The sequence below is a fragment of the Choloepus didactylus genome, chromosome 17, assembly GCF_015220235.1.
Source record: "Choloepus didactylus isolate mChoDid1 chromosome 17, mChoDid1.pri, whole genome shotgun sequence".
Taxonomy (NCBI): domain Eukaryota; kingdom Metazoa; phylum Chordata; class Mammalia; order Pilosa; family Megalonychidae; genus Choloepus; species Choloepus didactylus.
The window spans coordinates 75,032,790-75,049,550 of NC_051323.1; the positions used below are offsets into that span (position 1 = coordinate 75,032,790).

Here is a 16,761-nt window from a genome sequence, read left to right on the forward strand (position 1 = left end):
AAGAAGACAGGTTGCCATGTGACAGAGGCAGAGATTGGGTCCCACAAAACCACAATCAGAAAACTACAGATTTCAGAGAAACCATGGCCTGCCAATACCTTGATTTTAGACTTCTGCCTTCCACAACTGTAAAACAATAAATTCCTGTTGGTTAAGGCAACCAGTTCATGGAAAATGTTATAGCAGGCCTGGAAAACTGAGACAGCCCTTGGGATTACGTAGTAAAATATCATGTTTTATCTTTATCACATGGTTTATAAAATGCATTGGCAATGGTAATTGGTTATACAAATTTGTTTACATATAGCCTTATATTTTAAATTTGCAAAAATACCTTCCATATCCTGATAAATAAATGCCCCTTTCCAGTTTTCTTCCTAAGTACCTATGTCTACCTTAAGGTGTCATTATCATTTTGTGGATTTCAGGATTCACTTACATGATTTATGCAGATATGGCCACCTTCTTCATCTTTACTTTGGCCTTTGAGCAGCAGCACAAAAGGAGATGTCTGCTCTGCTTCTCTGTACAAATATTTTACAGAGGCAGATTCCTGCAGAATGAGGTAATGGGGAGGGACATGGCAAGGCTGGGCATTCCCGAGCCCTACAGTGATGGAGGACTCATCAACTACTACTAAGTGGAAAGGCATTACCCTAGCAAGGGCTTGAGTAACCAGGAACAGAGAACCCCACTGGCAAAGCTAGATCTTGTCCTCTGACCATCAACCAGAGTGTGAGAACCTGCAGGACATGAGCATGTCAGGAATTACCCTAAATACAGGGATATTTCCACTTTAGACCATGGATTTTAATGGATGACAGAAGGTTATATGGAGAATTTTGGACATTTCTTTCTTTCATATCTCAATTTGGTTTTACCCCAGAAGGTTAAGGAATGCTAAAATGAATGACAGGATAGGACATTTAATTACAATAAATAGGTCTTTAAAAATACATGTTCTTAGAATTTTAACAACATATACTTGCTTTGTTTTGTGACGTGCTTTCCAGGAGATTTGACTGCTGTTCGTGTTTCACCAAATGTAGCATCATATAGAACTCTGGAGAGCATTTGCTGTAGCATTGCATCTCAAGTAAGGTAAAAAAAAGGCATGTTAATACCAGCAATGCAGGATTGAGATATTTTGCTCTGTACGTACCTAAAGCTATCTACAAATACAGTGACTGAATGACACAAACTCAGTGGGTATGTGACTTTATGTTCTAAAATACCTGGTCCCAGGGAGGGACCCTAAATTTGCCTACCTAAATCATTACTTAAAAACGGTGACTCACTGGATATTCTGGAAACAAACACTGTCCACTAATGATATATGGCAAGAAACCCTGCCCTGTCATTTCATCGTTCCTGCTCCTGCGGGCATTCTGACCCCATCACTAAGACTCCACCACACTGTCCCACAAAAACAGTCAATCCCATGGAGGCAGAAATGAATGATAAGAGATTTTGTAAGTTCAAAACTACTCTTTGTTTATAGAACATTTGCTAATTTCTCATAGTTTCTTTTTTAAATATTGTTTTCTCATTCCCTTTAAAGTTTTCTGGTTTCCTAACTCTGAATAAGTAATAGCAGTATTTCTTTCCCTTCAAACTTTGCTTTCCTGAGCCACAGAAAGATATCAACACATTGCATAGATTTTCTACTTGCTCTGAGTGCTTTTTAAAAAGTTGCTGTGGGAGACAGAAGAAGATGGCGGCATAGAGAGGAGTGGAAGTTAGTCAGTTCCCCTGGAGCAACTAATAAACAACCAGGAACAACTAGTAAATGATCTGGAATAACAGCTGGGAGACAACCGTGACTGTCCACACATCGTGCACCAACCTGGATTGCAAGGAATGCCTGTGATCTCAGCATGGAATCTGTGAGTAGAAACTGTGGACGTGAGCCAGGAGCCCCCTCCCCCATGGCAGCCTGAACTGCAAAGCTTCGCTGTGATAGAGAGCGGCACTCTCTGAACAAGCAAATATACCCCAGTCCAGCTCCAACTGGGGTTTTAATTGGCAAATGTGGACTGTTCAATGCAAGCTACAAATCCCCAAGAAGGAGACAGAGGCTCTTAGTGACGACTGACCTTAAAGAGCCGGGGGTGGAGGTGGGGCAAGATGGCGGATTGGTGAGCCGTATGTTTTAGTTACTCCTCCAGGAAAGTAGGTAGAAAGCCAGGAACTGCGTGGACTGGACACCACAGAGCAATCTGACTTTGGGCATACTTCATACAACACTCATGAACACGTCGAACGGCTGAGATCAGCGAAATCTGTAAGTTTTTGTGGCCAGGGGACCCGCGCCCCTCCCTGCCAAACTCAGTCCTGTGGGAGGAGGGGCTGTCAGCGCCGGGAAGGAGAAGGGAGAACTGCAGTGGCAGCTCTTATCAGAAACTCATTCTACTGATCCAAACTCCAACAACAGATAGACTGAGACCAGACACCAGAGAATCTGAGAGCAGCCAGCCCAGCAGAGAGGAGACAGGCATAGCAAAATAACAGCAAGAAAAACTCCAAAATAAAAGCAGAGGATTTTTTGGAGTCCTGGTGATCATAGAAAGGGGAAGGGCAGAGCTCAGGCCCTGAGGCTCATATGCAAATCCCGAAGAAAAACTGATCTCTCTGCCCTGTGGACCTTTCCTTAATGGCCCTAATTGCTTTGTCTCTTAGCATTTCAATAACCCATTAGATCTGTGAGGTGGGCCCTTTTTTTTTTTTAATTTTTTTTCTTTTTCTAAAATAATTACTCTGAGAAGCCCAATACAGAAAGCCTCAAAGACTTGCAATTTGGGCAGGTCAAGAAAAGAGCAGAACTAAGAGAGCTCTGAGACAAAAGGCAATAATCCAGTGGCTGAGAAAATTCACTAAACACCACAACTTCCCAAGAAAAGGGGGGTGTCCACTCACAGCCATCATCCTGGTGGACAGGAAACACTCCTGCCCAGCACCAGCCCCATAGCCCAGAGCTGCCCCAGACAACCCAGTGTGATGGAAGTGCTTCAAATAACAGGCACACACCACAAAACTGGGCGTGGACATTAGCCTTCCCTGCAACCTCAGCTGACTGTCCCAGAGTTGGGAAGGTGGAGCAGTGTGAATTAACAAAGCTCCATTAAGCCATCATTTCAGCAGACTGGGAGCCTCCCTACACAGCCCAGCAGCCCAGAACCTCCCTGGTCGGACGGCACTCACCTGTGACATAGCACAGTCATCCCTCAACAGAGGACCAGGGGGTGCATGGCCTGGAAGAGGGACCCACTCGCAAGTCTCAGGAGCCATATGCCAATACCAAGGACTTGTGGGTCAGTGGCAGAGACAAACTGTGGCAGGACTGAACTGAAGGATTAGACTATTGCAGCAGCTTTAAAACTCCAGGAACATCAGGGAGATTTGATTGCTAGAGCCGCCCCTCCTCCCTGACAGCCCAGACACACACCCCATATACAGGGCGGGCAACACCAACTACACATGCAAGCTTGGTACACCAATTGGACCCCACAAGACTCACTCCCCCACTCACCACAAAGGCAAAGCAGGGGAGAACTGGCTTGTGGAGAACAGGTGGCTCGTGGACGCCACCTGCTGGTTAGTTACAGAAAGTGTACTCCACAAAGCTGTAGATCTGATAAATTAGAGATAAGGACTTCAATTGGTCTACAAATCCTAAAAGAACCCTATCAAGTCAAGCAAATGCCAAGAGGCCAAAAACAACAGAAAATTCTAAACCATATGAAAAAACCAGATGATATGGATAACCCAAGCCCAAGCACCCAAATCAAAAGATCAGAAGAGACACAGCACCTAGAGCAACTACTCAAACAACTAAAGATGAAGAATGAGACCATAGTATGGGATACAAAGGAAATCAAGAAGACCTAGAAGAGCATAAAGAAGACATTGCAAGATTAAATAAAAAAATAGATGATCTTATGGAAATTAAAGAAACTGTTGACCAAATTACAAAGATTCTGGATACTCATAGTACAAGACTCGAGGAAGTTGAACAACAAATCAGTGACCTGGAAGATGACAGAATGGAAAATGAAAGCACAAAAGAAAGAATGGGGAAAAAAATCGAAAAAATCGAAACAGGCCTCAGGGAAATGATAGATATATAAAACGTCTGAATATAAGACTCATTGGTGTTCCAGAAGGGGAAGAAAAGGGTAAAGGTCTAGGAAGACTATTCAAAGAAATTGTTGAGGAAAACTTCGCAAATCTTCTGAACACCATAAATACACAAATCATAAACGCCCAGCGAACTCCAAATAGAATAAATCCAAATAAACCCACTCTGAGACATATTCTGATCACACTGTGAAACACGGAAGAGAAGGAGCAAGTTCTGAAAGCAGCAAGAGAAAAGCAATTCACCACATACAAAGGAAACAGCATAAGACTAAGTAGTGACTACTCAGCGGCCACCATGGAGGCGAAAAGGCAATGGCACGATATATTTAAAATTCTGAGTGAGAAAAATTTCCAACCAAGAATACTTTATCCAGCAAAGCTCTCCTTCAAATTTGAGAGAGAGCTTAAATTTTTCACAGACAAACAAATGCTAAGAGAATTTACTAACAAGAGACCTGCCCTACTTGAGATACTAAAGGGAGCTCTACAGACAGAGAAACAAAGAAAGGAGAGAGAGACTTCGAGAAAGGTTCAGTACTAAAGAGATTCAGTATGGGTACATTAAAGGATATTAATAGACAGAGGGGAAAAATATATATGACAAACATAAACCAAAGGATAAGATGGCTGATTCAAGAAATGCCTTCACGGTTATAACGTTGAATGTAAATGGATTAAACTCCCCAATTAAAAGATATAGATTCGCAGAATGGATTAAAAAAAATGAACCATCAATATGTTGCATACAAGAGACTCATCTTAGGCACAGGGACACAAAGAAATTGAAAGTGAAAGGATGGAAAACAATATTTCATGCAAGCTACAGCCAAAAGAAAGCAGGTGTAGCAATATTAATCTCAGATAAAATAGACTTTAAATGCAGGGATGTTTTGAGAGACAAAGAAGGCCACTACATACTAATAAAAGGGGCAATTCAGCAAGAAGAAATAACAATCATAAATGTTTATGCACCCAATCAACATGCCACAAAATACATGAGAAAAACACTGGCAGAACTAAAGGAAGCAATTGATGCTTCCACAATAATTGTGGGAGACTTCAACACATCACTCTCCCTTATAGATAGACAGACCAGACAGAAGGCCAATAAGGAAATTGAAAACCTAAACAATCTGATAAATGAATTGGATTTAACAGACATATATAGAACATTACATCCCAAATCACCAGGATACACATACTTCTCTAGTGCTCATGGAACTTTCTCCAGAATAGATCATATACTGGGACATAAAACAAGGCTCAATAAATTTAAAAACATTGAAATTATTCAAAGCACATTCTCTGACCACAATGGAATACAATTAGAAGTCAATAACCATCAGAGACTTAGAAAATTCACAAATACCTGGAGGTTAAACAACACACTCCTAAACAATCAGTGGGTTAAAGAAGAAATAGCAAGAGAAATTGCTAAATATATATAGATGAATGAAAATGAGAACACAACATACCAAAACCTATGGGATGCAGCAAAAGCAGTACTGACGGAGAAATTTATAGCACTAAACGCATATATTAAAAAGGAAGAAGGAGCTAAAATCAAAGAACTAATGGATCAACTGAAGAAGCTAGAAAATGAACAGCAAACCAATCCTAAACCAAGTACAAGAAAAGAAATAACAAGGATTAAAGCAGAAATAAATGACATAGAGAACAAAAAAACAATAGAGAGGATAAATATCACCAAAAGTTGGTTCTTTGAGAAGATCAACAAGATTGACAAGCCCCTAGCTAGACTGACAAAATCAAAAAGAGAGAAGACCCTTATAAACAAAATAATGAATGAAAAAGGTGACATAACTGCAGATCCTGAAGAAATTAAAAAAATTATAAGAGGATACTATGAACAACTGTATGGCAACAAACTGGAAAATGTAGAGGAAATGGACAATTTCCTGGAAACATATGAACAACCTAGACGGACCAGAGAAGAAATAGAAGGACCTCAACCAACCCATCACAAGCAAAGAGATCCAATCAGTCATCAAAAATCTTCCCACAAATAAATGCCCAGGGCCAGATGGCTTCACAGGGGAATTCTACCAAACTTTCCAGAAAGAACTGACACCAATCTTACTCAAACTCTTTCAAAACATTGAAGAAAATGGAACACTACCTAACTCATTTTATGAAGCTAACATCAATCTAATACCAAACCAGGCAAAAATGCTACAAAAAAAGGAAAACTACAGGCCTATCTCCCTAATGAATACAGATGCAAAAATCCTCAACAAAATACTTGCAAATCGAATCCAAAGACACATTAAAAAAATCATACACCATGACCAAGTGGGGTTCATTCCAGGCATGCAAGGATGGTTCAACATAAGAAAATCAATCAATGTATTATGACACATTAACAATTCGAAAGGGAAAAATCAAATGATCATCTCAATAGATGCTGAAAAAGCATTTGACAAAATCCAACATCCGTTTTTGATAAAAAAAACACTTTAAAAGGAAGGAATTGAAGGAAACTTCCTCAATATGATAAAGAGCATACATGAAAAACCCACAGCCAGCATAGTACTCAATGGTGAGAGACTGAAAGCCTTCCCTCTAAGATCAGGAACAAGACAAGGATGCCCGCTATCACCACTGTTATTCAACATTGGGCTGGAAGTGCCAGCCAGGGCAATCCGGCAAGACAAAGAAATAAAAGGCATCCAAATTGGAAAAGAAGAAGTAAAACTGTCATTGTTTGCAGATGATATGATCTTATATCTGGAAAACCCTGAGAAATCGACAATACAGCTACTAGAGCTAATAAACAAATTTAGCAAAGTAGCGGGATACAAGATTAATACACGTAAGTCAGTAATGTTTCTATATGCTAGAAATGAACAAACTGAAGAGACACTCAAGAAAAAGATACCATTTTCAATAGCAACTAAAAAAATCAAGTACCTAGGAATAAACTTAACCAAAGATATAAAAGACCTATACAAAGAAAACTACATCTCTACTAAAAGAAATAGAAGGGGACCTTAAAAGATGGAAAAATATTCCATGTTCATGGATAGGAAGGCTAAATGTCATTAAGATGTCAATTCTACCCAAACTCATCTACAGATTCAATGCAATCCCAATCAAAATTCCAACAACCTACTTTGCAGACTTGGAAAAGCTAGTTATCAAATTTATTTGGAAAGGGAAGATGCCTCAAATTGCTAAAGACACTCTAAAAAAGAAAAATTAAGTGGGAGGACTTATAATCCCTGATTTTGAAGCTTATTATAAAGCCACAGTTGTCAAAACAGCATGGTACTGGCACAAAGATAGACATATTGATCAATGGAATTGAATTGAGAATTCAGAGATAGACCCCCCAGATCTATGGCTGACTGATCTTTGATAAGGCCCCCAAAGTCACTGAACTGGGTCATAATGGTCTTTTCAACAAATGGGGGTGGGAGAGTTGGATATCCATATCCAAAAGAATGAAAGAGGACCCCTACCTCACCCCCTACACAAAAATTAACTCAAAATGGACCAAAGATCTCAATATAAAAGAAAGTACCATAAAACTTCTAGAAGATAACGTAGGAAAACATCTTCAAGACCTGGTATGAGGCGGACACTTCCTAGACTTTACACCCAAAGCACAAGCAACAAAAGAAAAAATAGATAAATGGGAACTCCTCAAGCTTAGAAGTTTCTGCACCTCAAAGGAATTTCTCAAAAAGGTAAAGAGGCAGCCAACTCAATGGGAAAAAAATTTTGGAAACCATGTATCTGACAGAAGACTGATATCTTGCATATATAAAGAAATCCTACAACTCAATGACAATAGTACAGGCAGCCCAATTATAAAATGGGCAAAAGATATGAAAAGACAGCTCTCTGAAGAGGAAATACAAATGGCCAAGAAACACATGAAAAAATGTTCAGCTTCACTAACTATTAGAGAGATGCAAATTAAGACCACAATGAGATACCATCTCACACCGATTAGAATGGCTGCCATTAAACAAACAGGAAACTACAAATGCTGGAGAGGATGTGGAGAAATTGGAACTCTTATTCATTGTTGGTGGGACCGTATAATGGTTCAGCCACTCTGGAAGTCAGTCTGGCAGTTCCTTAGAAAACTAGATATAGAGTTACCATTCGATCCAACGATTGCACTTCTCGGTATATACCCGGAAGATCGGAAAGCAGTGACACGAACAGATATCTGCACGCCAATGTTCATAGCAGCATTATTCACAATTGCCAAGAGATGGAAACAACCCAAATGTCCTTCAACAGATGAGTGGATAAATAAAATGTGGTATATACACACGATGGAATACTACATGGCAGTAAGAAGGAACGATCTCATGAAACGTATGACAACATGGATGAACCTTGAAGACATAATGCTGAACGAAATAAGCCAGGCACAAAAAGAGAAATATTATATGCTACCACTAATGTGAACTTTGAAAAATGTAAAACAAATGGTTTATAATGTAGAATGTAGGGGAACTAGCAATAGAGAGCAATTAAGGAAGTGGGAACAATAATCCAAGAAGAACAGATAAGCTATTTAACGTTCTGGGAATGCCCAGGAATGACTATGGTCTATTAATTTCTGATGGGTATAGTAGGAGCAAGTTCACAGAGATGTTGCTATATTAGGTTACTTTCTTAGGGTAGAGTAGGAACATGTTGGAAGTAAAGCAGTTATCTTAGGTTAGTTGTTTTTTTCTTATTCCCTTGTTATAGTCTCTTTGAAATGTTCTTTTATTGTATGTTTTTTTTAATTTTTTTTTATTTTTCATACAGTTGATTTAAAAAAAAAAAAGGAAAAAAATATGTAGAGCCCCCTTGAGGAGCCTGTGGAGAATGCAGGGGTATTGGCCTACCCCGCCTCGATGGTTGCTAACATGACCACAGACATAGGGGACTGGTGGTTTGATGGGTTGAGCCCTCTACCACAGGAGCCTGCAAAGGAGAGGCTAGGCCTCCATATAATTGTGCCCAAGAGCCTCCTCCCGAATGCCTCTTTGTTGCTCAGATGTGGCCCTCTGTCTCTAGCTAAGCCAACTTGAAAGGTGAAATCACTGCCCTCCCCGCTACGTGGGATCAGACACCCAGGGGAGTGAATCTCCCTGGCAACGTGGACTATGACTCCCGGAGAGGAATGTAGACCCGGCATCGTGGGATGGAGAACATCTTCTTGACCAAAAGAGGGATGTGAAAGGAAATGAAATAAGCTTCAGTGGCAGAGAGATTCCAAAAGGAGCCGAGAGGTCACTCTGGTGGACACTCTTAAGCACAATTCAAACAACCCTTTTTAGGTTCTAAAGAATTGGGGTAGCTGGTGGTAGATACCTGAAACTATCAAACTACAACCCAGAACCCATGAATCTCAAAGACAATTGTATAAAAATGTAGCTTATGAGGGGTGACAATGGGATTGGGAAAGCCATAAGGACCACACTCCCCTTTGTCTAGTTTATGGATGGATGAGTAGAAAAGTAGGGGAAGGAAACAAGCAAACAAACAAACAGACAATGGTACCCAGTGTTCTTTTTTACTTCAATTGCTCTTTTTCACTTTAATTATTATTCTTATTATTTTTGTGTGTGTGCTAATGAAGGTGTCAGGGATTGATTTTGGTGATGAATGTACAACTATGTAATGGTACTGTGAACATTCGAATGTATGATTTGTTTGTATGACTGCATGCTATGTGAATATATCTCAATAAAATGAAGATTTATAAAAAAAAAAAAAAAAAAAAAAAAAAAGAGCCGGGGGCTTCTCTGTCCCAGGAGGGGGAGCCCAGAGGACCGGGTGCTATCTCTGTCTGACGGGTGAAACCGGGGGCCATAGACTGGCCCTGCAAGGGGGCTTTCTGTCCTTTTTTCTCTCCCTCAACCTGAGCAGCTCAGCAGAGAAAGCCTCAGCCATTTTCAGTTCACAGTGCTCTGTCCCAGACAAGGGTGGAGATAGCAGAGTCAGAGAGACAAAGAACCTATATAAATGCAGGCAGATAACCCCCTAGGGGGTGTATCTTCTCAAAGAGGAAGGAGGTAGTACCCAGCTCTACTACTTGCCTTCCATTCAGAACCAGATCCCAGAGCCTGGGGGAAAACAGCCAAAACAGAAACTAAGCAGGCCACACCTCCTTACACCAGTCAGAAACTAAGGCTGACAGGTGCCACCTGCTGGGCAGGTAAGGAAAAGCACAGCGGCCTGAGGCCTCACAGGGTGTGCCAATCTTCTAAGACACGCCCTCAGGGAAACCTGATACTGAATATTTCCTCCTTCTGGGATCTGAGACTGTTCTCGTCTGGGAAAACCTGATTGGAGTAACCAAGGAAACCAGATGCCTAGACAACAGAAATTACAACCCACACTAAGAAAAACAAAGTTATGGCCCAGTCAAAGGAACAAACTTACACTTCAACTGAGATACAGGAATTGAAACAACTAATGCTAAATCAATTCAAAAAATTTAGGGAAGATATGGCAAAAGAGATGAAGCATATAATGAAAACACTGGGCATACATAATGTAGAAATCAAAAGTTTGAATAAACAACCGGCAGAATCTATGGAAATGAAAGACACAACACAAGAGATGAAAGACACAATGGAGACAAACAACAGCAGACCTCAAGAGGCAGAAGAAAACACTCAGGACTGGAGTACAAGGAACCTGAAAGCCTACACACAAAAGAACAGGTAGGGAAAAGAATGGGAAAATACGAGCAACATCTTAGGGAATTGAATGACAACACGAAATGTAGGAATGTACATGTCATGCGTGTCCCAGAAGAAGAGAAGGGAAAAGGGGCAGAAGCAATAACAGAGGAAATAATCAATGAAAATTTCCCATCTCTTACAAAAGACATAAATTACAGATCCACGGAGTGCAGTGTAGCCCAAACAGCATAGATCTGAATAGGCCTATGTCAAGACACTTAATAATCAGATTATCAAACATCAAAGGCAAAGAGAGAATCCTGAAAGCAGCAAGAGAAAACAATCCATCACATACAAAGGAAGCTGGATAAGACTATATGCGGATTTCTCAATAGAAACCACGGAGGCAAGAAGGAATTGGTGTGATATATTTAAGATACTGAAAGAGAAAAACCACCAACCAAGAATCCTATATCCAGCAAAACTGTCCTTCAAATATGAGGGAGAGTTTAAAATATTCTCTGATGAACAGACAATGAGAGTTTGTGAACAAGATACCTGCACTACAGGAAATATTAAAGGAAGCACTACAGACAGGAGTCTGAAAAGACAGGAGTGAGAGATTTGGAACACAATTTTGGGTGGTGGTAGCACAGCAATGTAAGTACACTGAACAAAGATGACTGTGAGTATGGTTGAAAGAGGAAAGTTAGGAGCATGTGGGACACCAGAACAAAAGACGAAAGATAAAGACTAGGACTGTATAACTCAGTGAAACCTAGAGTGCTCAGCAATTGTGATAAAATATACAAATATGCTTTTTCATGAGGGAAAACAAATGAATGTCAACCTTGCAAGGTGTTAAAAATAGGGAGATATTGGGGGGAAAATACAATCAACATAAACTAGAGACTACAATTAACAGAAACATTGTATTATGCTTCCTTTACTGTAACAAAGGCAGTATACCAAAGCTAAATGCATATAAGAGGGGTATATAAACGAGGGGTATGGGACTCTTGGCATTGGTGATGTTGTCTGACTCTTTATTCTACTTTAGTTTAATGGTAACCTTCCTTTTGTTTCTTCCTAGCTGTCATGTTTTTTTTTTTTTTTCTTGTTTTCTTCTCTTTCTTTTTTCTTTTCCTTTTGTCTCTCTACCTTCTTTGACTCTTCCTCTTTCTTTGTGGAAGAAATGGAGATGTCCTTATATAGATAGTGGTGATGGTGGTGAATACATAAATACGTGACTATACAGGAAACCATCAATTGTTTACTTAGGACAGAATGTATGGTGTGTGAACAAAACCGTCCTTAAAAAAAATGGGTTGATGAAGAAACCCTGAGGGCACTATACTGACTGAAATAAGTCAGACACATAAGGACAAATTTGCAGGGTCTCACTGATATGAACTAATTATTTTATGTAAACTCATAGACATGAAATATGTTACCAGGATATAGAATGAGTCTAAAGAATGGGGAGCAGTTGCTTATTATGAGCAGAATGTTCAACTAGGTTGAACTTAAGTGTTTGGAAATGGACAGAGATGACAGTAGCACGTTGTGAGAATAACAGTGCTGAATGGTGTGTGACTGTGGTGGAAAGGGAAAGCTCAGAGTCAAGTATGTCACCAGAAGGAAAGCTGGAGGTTAAAAGATGGGAATGGATAAAACAGTGATTTTTGTGGTGGGCAATGTCCATGATTAACTTCACAAATATTTAAATCCCTTTCATGAACCAGAACAAATGTGTGACACTATAACTAGAAGTTAATAATAGAGGGACATAAAAAGGGGGAAAAATATACCTATTGCAAACTATATACTACAGTTACTAGTATTTTAACATTCTTTCATCAACAGTAACAAATGTACTATACCAATACTATAAGTCAAAAATGGACAGGGGTGGTTTCCTTTTTTTGTCTTTTTTTCTGGAGTAATGAAAATGTTCTAAAAATAGAAAAAAAATTAATTGTGGTGATGGATGCACAGCTGTATGATGGTGCCAGGAGCAATTGATTGTACATTTTGAATCTCTGGATAATTGTATGATATATGAACAACCTCAATAAAAAAAATAATAAATAAAATAAATTTTAAAAAATAAAAAACAGTTGTTGTAAATATGTGGATGGATTACTCATTTCATGGAATAGATGCTTACGTTAGGAATGTAGTTTCCAAAACAATTAACTGTCATATTCACTAGAAAAATGAGTTCTCATCACCAGCTCCTTCCTTGATGAACATGTTGACCTAAGATTCCTGATAACGCTGCTCAAAACAGAACCCAGCACTGCAGTGGTGACCTAACAGGGCCAAGGCTGACGCTGGGACGGCCTGTGCAGGTGAGCGGGTCCTCGGGAGACGGAGCCTCCCAAACCCAAACCAGACACGCATCTCCAGATGCACTTGTTCCCTTCTACGCATGCGGGCTGGTTTCAGAGAGACTGGAGAGGGAGGAACAACTCCTCTGATTCCTAGACATCCATCCCTGGAAGCCTGCGGAGTGGGATGGCAGGCGCTCCTGGATCAATCCACTCGTTAACTCATGGTCTTCTAAAAATGGTTCAGTCTGTCAGTCAGTCAGTATGTCAGTCAAAGCCGATTTACTGAGGTCTCTTTTACAGCACGCATAGAAGAGGAGCACATTCACAATTCCTGAGAGGAGACGGCAGCTGGAAAAGGGAGAGAGATCTCCCCTTTCCAAGCAGGAACTGGCAGGCATCGCTCTGGGATCCCAACCTCTCCCACCCAACAGCTCCAGACCCAGAGAGAAGCATCAGGGCTCACACTTCCTCACAGCCCTTTCTCAGGCCAAAGGTGATCCTCAGTCTTGACCCCTGACCCCACAGCACAGGCACCAGGCAGGAGAGATTTCACTGGAAACTGGACCCTTCCTTGAGCATCCAGGTGTGGGTGTGGCCCTTTCTGTTCGGACTCAGCTTTCTGCTAAAGAGGACTTCCCTGGGCTTAGATCTTCTCAAATGTGAAATGAGGGACTTAGACTAGATCAGTGAGTCCCACCTGGAATCACCTGGGGTCTTTAAAAGCTCCTGAAGCAAAGGACCCACCACAGACAGATCAGAGCAGCAGGACCAGGGAGACTGTTTGTGGCCACATCCCCAGGGGTGTCTCTTGCTCCTTTAGGGCTGAGACCAGGGGAAGGTCTGTCTGAACCTCAGAGCCCGGCCCTCTCTAACGTGCGCAGAAATCTCCTGGGCACCTTGATGAGGCAGAGATGCCTCAGCTGGTTGAGGGGGGGGGGAGCCTAACACTGCAGTTTAATGAGCCCCGAGGCAATGCTCAGGTTGCTGGGCATGGACCACATCTGAGCAAGGTCCTTCCCAAGAGTTTCTATTTCTATTTTTCTTAATTTCTGGGGCATTTGACCTTAGAGGAATTGATTCTTGCCTCACACACAGCACTTACTTTCCCCTCAAAGCTCCAGAAACAGGTTATCTGGGAGAAAACCCCAGTCAAGACTGCAATTCCATTTAGATACAAATAAATGTTTCACATGAGGAAGTTACTTACCAAATATTTTCCTGAAGAGTTCCTGTAGCTTTGAATTTGATGAGAATTTAATATTTTCAGAGATATTTGACATTGGATAACCTACAGAAAAATGAATAACTATGATTAAATATTTGCTTGGATTTGTATATATCTGCTTTTGAACAACACTTTTGGCATGGTATTTTGAAAGCAGGATCATGCTATGGCTGGTGCTGGGGGAAAGGGCACTGGACGTGGAGTTCCAGTCCAACCCTGAAAGCATGTGATCTTGGAAGTAAAGTGCAATGGACTTGGTTTTCTCATCTGGGGTTGGTGGCAAAGGCACCAATTTTTCTGAATTTGTTTATTAGCTCTAGTAGTTTTCCTGTGGGCTCCATTTGATTTCCTGTACATAAAATCATGTAACCTGCAAACAGAGTTTTATGTCTTCCTTTCCAACTTGGATACTTTACATTTTTCTTCCTTGCCTCATTGTGTTGGCTAGAACTTCTAATACAAATGAAAGGATAGTGATGAAGGCAGGCATCCTTGCCTTTTCCTGATCTTACAGGGAAAGCTTTTAGTCTTTCACCATTGAACTTGATATTAGTTGTGGTTTTTCCAAAAAGGGTTTTTGTCATGTTGAGAAAGTTCCCTTCTGTTCCTTGTTTTCACAGTGTTTTTATCAAGAGATGGTGAGTTTTGTCAATTGCCTTTTGTGCATATTGAGATTATCGTGTGGGGTTTTTTCAATTGTTCTCTTTATGTGGTGTAATACCTTGATAGAATTTCATATATTAAACCATCCTTGAATTCCTGGGATAAATCCTTCCTGGTTATGGTATCTATGTGTTTAACATACTGTTGGATTTGGTTCTCTGACATTTTGTTAAGGATTTTTGCATTTTATTCATGAGCAAAATTGGTCAATATTATTCTGTTCTTCTGATATCTTTATCAGCCATTCCTATCAGGGTAATTTTGGCCTCATAGAATAAATTAAAAAGTGTCCCCTCCTCTTGAATTGTTTGGAAGAGCCTGAGAAATTTGGTGCTAATTCTTCTTTAAATAATTGGCAGAATTGAGCAGTGAAGTCATCAGTCCAGGAGTCTTCCTTGTGGGAAGGTTTTTGATTACTGATTTAATCTCTTTACTCATTATAGGTCTGTTGAGATTTTCTAATTCTTCCTGAGTCAGTATAGACAGTTTACATGCTTCTAGGAGGATTTCATTTCAGCTAGATTATCTACTAATCTTTTCATAGTAATCTCTGTTTATAGTAATCTCTAAAAATCTTTTTCATTTCTGGAAGGTCAGTAGTGATGTTACCATTTTAATTTTTGATCTATTTATTTGCATCTTTTCTTTTTCTGTCAGTCTGACTATAAATTTGTCAATTTTATTCAGTTTTGAAAGAACCAACTTTTAGTGTTGTTGATTCTCTCAAATGTTTTTTAATTCTCTAATATATTTATCACCGCTCTCATATTCATTATTTCCTTTCTCTGCTAACAGATACAGTTTACACTTATTTTTCTAATTCCTCAAGAGTGGAAATTAGGTAATGATTTGAGATCTTCTTTCCCTTTTAATATCAGAATTCATAACTATAAATTTCCTAAGGGGTACTGCCTTTAGTGCATCCCATATGTTTTATTATTTTTGGTTTTCATTTCAATGTATTTTCTAATTTCCCCTGTGACTTCTTTAACCTAATGGTTGTTTCACAGTGTGGTATTTAATTTCCGCATGTTTGCACGTTTTCCAGTTTTCCTTTTGTTATTGATTCCAACATCATTTCATTGTGGTCTGGTAAGATTTCAAAACATTAATTACAGAGACTTGTTTGTGCCCTACAGTTTCATCTATCCTGGAGAATGATCCATGTGCACTTGAGAATGTATATTCTGTTGTCGGGTGTTTATTCGTATGTATTTATGTATGTATGTATGTATGTATGCATGTATGTGAGATCTAGCTGCTTCATAGTGTTGCTCAAGTGCTCTCTAATTCCTTGGTGATCTTTGGTCTACCTGTTACTAGCCATTATTGAAAGTAGTGTATTGAAATATCCAATTACATTATAGAACTATTTCACCCCATGTTTTGTCAATGTATGCCTCACTGTCCTGTTGTTAGTGTACATGTTTATAATTGATATATCTTTTTACTGAATTGACCCTTTTCTCAATATATAATTTTTTTGTCTCTCATATCAGTTTTTGACTTAAGGTCTATTTTGACTGATATTAGTATAGTCGTTCCAGCCCTCTTTTGCTTATTATTTGCCTAAATTATTTTTCCTGCCCTTTCACTTTCAACCTATTTATTACTTTGGAACTAAATTTCACTTGGAAACAGCATGCAGTTGGATCATATTACCTTTATGCATTCCGGCAATCTGCCTTTGGATCAGAGAGGGTAATCCATTGAAATTTAAGATAATTGCTAATAA

At 39.7% G+C, this 16,761-nt stretch overlaps 1 protein-coding gene across 1 annotated transcript in view; it reads right to left on the reverse strand.

The window, feature by feature from the left end:
* The window catches only part of LOC119512148, a 237,717-nt gene that overhangs the window by 217,795 nt on the left and 3,161 nt on the right, over window positions 1-16,761 (reverse strand). The window contains exon 2 of the mRNA XM_037806639.1: window positions 14,346-14,426. Within this exon, the coding sequence (XP_037662567.1) occupies window positions 14,346-14,426 (81 nt within the window). The remainder of the gene's footprint in view (window positions 1-14,345; window positions 14,427-16,761) is intronic.